Source organism: Dipodomys ordii, unplaced genomic scaffold (assembly GCF_000151885.1).
Source record: "Dipodomys ordii isolate 6190 unplaced genomic scaffold, Dord_2.0 Scaffold101, whole genome shotgun sequence".
NCBI lineage: Eukaryota > Metazoa > Chordata > Mammalia > Rodentia > Heteromyidae > Dipodomys > Dipodomys ordii.
The window spans coordinates 1344501-1351391 of NW_012267317.1; the positions used below are offsets into that span (position 1 = coordinate 1344501).

The following is a 6891-nucleotide window of genomic DNA, read 5'->3' on the forward strand; positions in this document are numbered from 1 at the left end:
GGCTGGGTAGCAGGACACCATGCCAAACTCCAAGGCGCTGGCAGGAGCGCGGCCTCCGCCGCCCGCCAACCTCGACCTCCGGAGAGCAGGCTCAGCGCCACTGGCCGCAGCTGGCTTCCAACCACGGAACTGGGTTCATCTGTCTTCCAAGAGGCCAGCGTGGGGCCTGTAAAACTCCACGAATTGAAAACATTTTCCTATTAACAAAGGCAAAAGTCGACACGAAGGGTACTAATCCCTCTTCGTTTTCAAAGAAAAACTCATCAACACAACAGTTGGTTTTGAACCTTTAATAAAAGTAAAAAATGCAGAAAGAACACAATGTGGAAAACTTGGGGTGAATGTGAATCTCACTAGCCGTTCAGAGCTGGGAGAGTGCAACTTTTGTCCATGATTTTATAGTTTTATAAATTTAAATCACTTTGGTTCAAAGTATCTGCTATGAACTATTGGCAAACAATTTCTTCAGATTCACCTTGTTTGGCTACATTATTTCTAACTCATACTTCCAGTTTAAGAGGCAAGAACACTATGTTGTTTGTGCACAGCCAAGTACGTCCTTGAGGTTCGCTCACTGCCTTCTCTACTGACTGCTGATGCCATCAACCGCTGACATCACTGAAACATGTTTTCAGGTTCAGAAAGTCTCTAAGGGGTCACTCTGAAACTCAGAAGATCTATTCTTTTGAAACAAAATTCCTCTATAAAACAAAAACTAGTTTCAAAAACCTCAAGATTATTTCAAGGTATCTTTTCAAAACAAAATATGCAAAACTCGAACAAGGGTCCCGGGGAAGGGAAGCTGCCGTCAGCTGGCAGGGGTGGGTGTTGGGGTGCTGCACCCCCACAGCCGCCTGCCTTCCCAGCGAGTCACTCCCGCAGAATTCAAAACAATGCCAAGTACAAAAAAAGTACATTTGTAAGTAAAAATGACTAAGCCCATAAAAGGAGTCCGCCGGAGGACTCAGGCTCAGCGAGACCCACAGGAAGGAGCCCGCCCTGCGCGGCTCTGAAATGAACACCTCACGCATTTAAAAAAAATAAATATTTAAGAGAATACAAGGCTCAGATTGGTTTTCATAGACATTGCACTTGAAGTTTAAGACCCAATACTTGCAAATCAGGTCCAATATGGTCTATGCCATTCAACGAGTACACCGTGCTCACCACTACCACCGGACACGGAGCACGCCATGCGTGGGACACAGTGGCAAGCGCTCTTCTTTTTACAGGCAATCACAGATTGCAGGTCCCATAGGGCTGTGGGCAAACGCCACCCCGCCAGCCTGGGCCAACAAGGCAGCAGGAGCTGGGGGGGGGGTTGGTGCCCCAAGACCGGACGCGCACAGGCACTCACAAGGGTGAGAGTGTTGCGCCGCCACGCATCACCACGTCCAGTCTCCCGGCGATTGTCTGCACGAGGCCGGCGGGCAGCGGGAAGGCGGTGCCCACCGTGGGCCACAGCAACGCCGGCAGCGCCACGCCTCCCGCCCATCTCTCCTCTTGCTGTGGCGCCATTTCCACACAACCCTATGTTAAATTTTTCTGGAGACACAGTTCCGTTCCACATGCGTGGTCTCTGTTAAGCACCATCATCCTGTCTCCTTTGGGCACTGACATAAAACTGCTGTTGGTAATTGAGTTCAAGTTCTAGTTCAAAGGTTTGAAATATGGCAACTTGTTTTGAATAGCATGAATGAAACTGAATACTCAGGAAACTGCCCCCCGCCCCCCAGGGCCGGTGCGGCCCAGCTGTCCTGCGGGGCACCCACAGGGGTGGGGCGGGCAGGGCAGGTGAGACCTCAGGTCAGGAGTTCTTATCTCTGTCTTGCTATGCCAGGCTAAGTGGACATCTTCCAGGAGTCGTTAGCAGTCAGCCTGGTGTCCAGAGCATCTGCCCAGCGGCCAGGCCCCGCTCAGTCGCTGTGTGGCTTCTCCGGAACACCCTACGTGAACAGAGAAAAAGACCAGTCAGTACCGAGTGCCAAGGCTCCTGCCGTCAACGAAGCAGGTCCTGACGGTGCAGGCTCGCACACAGGGCCCTGGGGAGGCGGGCTTGCGGTGCACTCTGCCCGTGGCTGATGCCCCATAGGAAAGCTCCAACTCAGAATTAAAAAAAAATTCCTAGTACCATGGTCTACTTAACTTTTGTGTCAGCTGGAACTCTACCACTTGAGCCACACCACCCGCCAGCCCTGCTTTCTGGTTAATTGGAGATGGATTCTAACCAATTTTGCTGCCAGTCTGGCTTCAAATGGCAATTCTCAGCTTCCTCAGGAGCTGGGATTACAGGACCACGCCACAGGAGCCTGGATGGAGCCATTTACCTGAGGAAGGCAGGCTTCCCTGCAAGCCTCCTCTGCACCTCAGCCTCCACGACGATCGGCAGGGCCACACCTGCCGTCACCCCTAGAACGCCAAATGGGACCCCTGCCCACCACCATTCTTGCCCACCCTCATGTCAGGCTTTGTGACTGTCTGCATGGTGAGCCCAAGTGGTTGGTGTCTCAAGGAAAGCAGACTCAGGACGGAAGCAGAGTGAAACCTCAGGTTGTGCGCGGCTCGGCCACCGAGTCTGATGCTGTTCACACTGAACTGGGTGTACCCTGACACACGCCATGCTGTGATGCTGTTCACACTGAACTGGGTGTACCCTGACACACGCCATGCTGTGATGCTGTTCACGCTGAACTAGGCGTACCCCGACACACGCTCCGCTGCACATACCGACCCACCCACACCCAGCCAGGAGATACTCACCATCGCTAACTGCCGTCCTATGTTCCCCACTGTAACGCCGCCTGAGAAAAATATGCACGGAAGCCACGAGCGAATGTAGAGAAAATCTGGAGACGTGTACCTGGAGGGAAAACGATGCCTTAAGCAGTTGGTCTACCTGGGCTTTGGCAACAGGGTGTACAGGGTGCTTCTCAACCAGAAAGGGCTTCAAGAGGTCCACAGTGCTCTCCCGCCTCTCCTTCACATCAAGTTGTGGACAGTACATTCATTCATTCATTCTTTTGCGTGTCAGTATTAGTGCTTTAACTCGGGGTCACGTTTTTGCTCAAGGCTACCCCTCTATCACTTGAGTCACAGCACTTCCAGTTTTCTGGTGGTTCATTGGAGATAAGAGTCTCACAGACTTTCCTGTCCAAGCTGGCTTTGAACCATGATTCTCCTATGTCAGCCTCCTGAGTGGCTAGGATTTCAGGCGTGAGCACCGGCTCCCGGGGCAGCACCTTTTTAATGAGCCCAGAAAAGAAGCAGTGCCTTGAGCCTTTCCCCCTGCATCTATCTGAGTAGGCTCTGCGGACAGCTCACTAAAGCAGGGAAACACCTATGTGAACAGTGTGTCACCAAGGCCGGGGCATACACATACACATACACATACACATACACACACACACACACACACACACCCCACTTACTGGTAGACGCCACTGTACACAAGAAACTGGGTGATGAGTGTGGCAAGGACGGCAATAGTGACGCCCAGGCCCAGGCCGCTCCGCGAGCGGTCGAAGGTCCACCACAGGCCCAGGGACAGCGCTGCCAGGGTCAGGGACAGCTGAACATTATTGGCAAAGTCCAATTTCTGGTCAGGCACAAGTTAAGGAAAAGCTTCATAGGATAGGAAAGATAAGCCCACAAAAACTATCAGGTGTTTATTATACAGCATTATTATTATTATTAATCCACCATCGGTAACAGCTACAGATATAAACAGGGCGAGTGACCACGTTATTTCACTATGAAGCCTTTATTGTTTCCCTCCTTTCTTGTTCAGTAATCTAAAGCAAACACGACTCCTTCCACATCTGTGTCCCGCCACCTTGCTAGAGGACGCCTGTCCAGGAAGCCCCTCAACAGCCAGCCTCGCGGCGGGGCCGGTGTGGGGCGTGGCTGTCCCGTGGAAGCACCTCGCCTTCTCACCGGCTCTAAGGAAACCCTGTCTGCTAAGCGTTTCCTAGGAAACCCAGGACCACTTTCCTGAACAGGGCACCGTGCGCAGACATGCAGCACCTTGTGCAGGGTGGATGTGCCCACCGATGCCGAGGGCCTCCAGTGACGGGCCTGGGTCCGAGGGGGGGCAGGGCCCGTGGCCACGCCCCACGGCCTGGTAGCCAGAGGAACCACGAGGGCGCAAGCTGGAAGGACAGAAGGAAGCCAGCAATGGTGGATTTCTGAAAATGACAGTCAGCTCCCAGTGCTTCCTGACCTGAAGGAATGGCCAAAGCGTTCAGAGAAAGTAATGAAACGCTTCGATGCAAGACCTCACCGCGTGCTCTGGCCTTGGCTGGCTGGGGAAGGATACGGCGCTGGCGTGGTTAATGCCCACAAAGACAGCAATGCAGCGCATGACGCTGGCCCACTCTCTCTTGAACTTGTGAGGCTCGCCGAGGTGACGGTCCATACAGGGATAGAGCAAGCCGACCACCGCTGCCAAGAGGAGGGAGCGTTAATGCACATTCTCACAGACACTGCCAACACCCAAGCCAGGCTAGCCACCACTACATATCTCATTTCATATTCTTGTACATGCTGAGTATCCCAATCCCCAGACAATCTTGAAAAGTCTGAGAAAAAAGTTATTGGGTGAGTTAGAATATGTACATGAATCAAGGACTTGATTACCCATGGTGAACAAAGACAATATGGAAATACACAACATGCTATTTCCTTAAATAGACAAAACTAATATGACTGAACAGTATTTTTTTCTTTGAACTCAGTGCCTCACACTTGCTAGGCAGGTGCTCTACCACCTGAGCCACACCTCAAGCCCCCATTTGCATTATTTTTGAAGTAGTCTCGCTTGATGCCCAGGCTAGCCTGCTTTCTAGTCTGACTTCCCTAGGTAGCTGAAAATGACAGCAGGGGCACTATGCCTATGACTGGGATAGAGTCTCACAGCTTTCTGACCAACTTGGCTCCACGTTCGACTTTCATCAAGTGATTCCTTTTCACAGTGGGAAGGTAGACACCCTGGAGCTCCCGTGTAAGCCCTTGTAGTTGTGGCATTGGTGCTGACCTCAGTATGGGGCTGGGCCTGAAGCCCTGAGGAGCAATGGACTGTTTTAAGGGGCTCTACTAGCAGAGAAGAGCCCGTGTGTGTGTGTGTGTGTGTGTGTGTATTTTGGGGGGAGGGTTAGGGGCAGAGCTCTCCCTGTCCCCGTGGCCACGCCCACCAAGGAGAGGGGGGGGGCTCAGAACAGGAAGGGAAAACTGGGCTGCTGGCGCCAGGCTGCTCCTGGTGGACGTGACTCCTCATGTTTGTGTCCTCATGTGTGAACTGATGGGGCTTATGTAACTGGAGGACAGAGGACAGAGAACCTCGCAGCCCACAGCTAGGATGCCTTCACAGAATCCTGAAAAACATGTGTACAACAGGAAGGTGTGGTGTTCCAAAAGTGAAGCAGAGACAACAGTGAGCAAATACAGACTGTCCAGACACAAGTGGGGTATGGCCTGTGGGCCCTGGAGAGCCAGGCCGTCTTCCATTCACCTAGCCCAACAAGAAGGAATTGGGCATCAACGGTGAAACAGAGCTGCAGACCTGATCCAACATTCAGCCAGGACTAGGAGGAATCATCTGAGATACTCATGGAATCCCTGGCAAAATGCCTCTAAGCATTTCATTTTGAAGATCAGATTTTGGGCTCAAAGAAAGAACTACTATGCTCAATGAAACTGAACTTCAAATGCGGATCTACTACTCCAGAGAACTTTCAAGGGTTGGGCTGGCGTTGGTGGATTACTTGCCCACCAAGCGTAAGGTCCCAGAGCTCTTCCTAGTTTGGTTTGTATATCATCAAACCCTTAAAGTTCTTAGAGAAAAAGTTAGGATGCTTTCTGACAACAGGGCAACCACCTCATTATGCTTACCGCTTAAACAGGAGGGTATCCTGCCTGGGGAACACAGTCCACCCAAGGTCCTACCCAGGCTATTCCAGGTGAGCCCTAGGCTGGGGAGAGGGCGTGCGCACTGGCTGACCACAGCTGTGTAGCTGTGGACACCAGTGCGATGCACACCACACCTCTGTGCTTTCCTGCCTACGTGTGGAATGTGGAGCCACCCACAACCTGGCACAGAGAGAGACAAGCCAACAGTGCACCGAACGCATGCACACAGAAAGAACGAGCCACCAAGTGACTAGTGGAGTCAGGGAGGCTTCCCTGCCAGTCTCTGGGTTCACGGGTGGAGGGGTGTTCTCGGCAGCTGGCGGAGCTCGGGCCACGGAGGGTCACAGTCACCCAACAGTCTCTGTAAAGCCAGCCAAGTGATAACCAAGAACTTGTGCTGTCTGCTTGGGCCCATGCTGGACGGACGGGTTCTAAGCGGGTCAAAGGCGACCGGGCCACAGGCTTGGTGGCAGGGGAAGGTGGCCGCGCAGAGCCGGGGCCAGGTGCAGAAGCCAGCGCGGGGAGGCGGCGCCCCGCCGACGCCCTCCCGACAGCACGTGAGTTTGTTTTCCTCATCCCGCCAGTAGCCAATCGGCGGGCGGCACGGCCCTCACCAGTTCCCCGCGCGGCCAATCCCGGGGCGCCGGCGGGGTGAGCGCGGGCGCCGCTGTCACCGGACGCCCGAGGGACGGGACGGGACGGGACGGGACGGGACGGGGCTCGGCGGGGCCGGCCGGGCCCGGGCCCTCTGCCCGCCCTGGTCCCGCCGGAGGAGGGAGGCACTCACCCGCGGCCGTCCCGCAACACGGGGGCACCCACCAGGCGGAGGAGAAGGCGGTGGCGATCACCTCGTCCGGGAAGAGCGTGACGTTCCTCTGGACCTGCAGCAGGTTGAGCACCAGGGCCAGGACCACGCCGACCAGGAAGAGCACGAGGCCGCGCTGCACCAGGTGGCGATGCCGGCCGCCGGCGCGGCCGCTCGGCGCG

At 54.3% G+C, this 6891-nt stretch overlaps 1 protein-coding gene across 1 annotated transcript in view; it reads right to left on the bottom strand.

Annotated features, from left to right (window-relative positions):
- Positions 1 to 275: 275 nt before the first annotated feature.
- Positions 276 to 6891, bottom strand: part of Insig1 (insulin induced gene 1) — a 17738-nt gene continuing 11122 nt past the window's right edge. The window contains exons 4-8 of the mRNA XM_013027209.1: positions 6692 to 6882; positions 4316 to 4440; positions 3429 to 3595; positions 2761 to 2860; positions 276 to 1946 (exon numbers count right to left, since the gene is read on the bottom strand). Of these exons, the coding sequence (XP_012882663.1) occupies positions 1917 to 1946; positions 2761 to 2860; positions 3429 to 3595; positions 4316 to 4440; positions 6692 to 6882 (613 nt within the window). The 3' untranslated portion in view covers positions 276 to 1916. The remainder of the gene's footprint in view (positions 1947 to 2760; positions 2861 to 3428; positions 3596 to 4315; positions 4441 to 6691; positions 6883 to 6891) is intronic.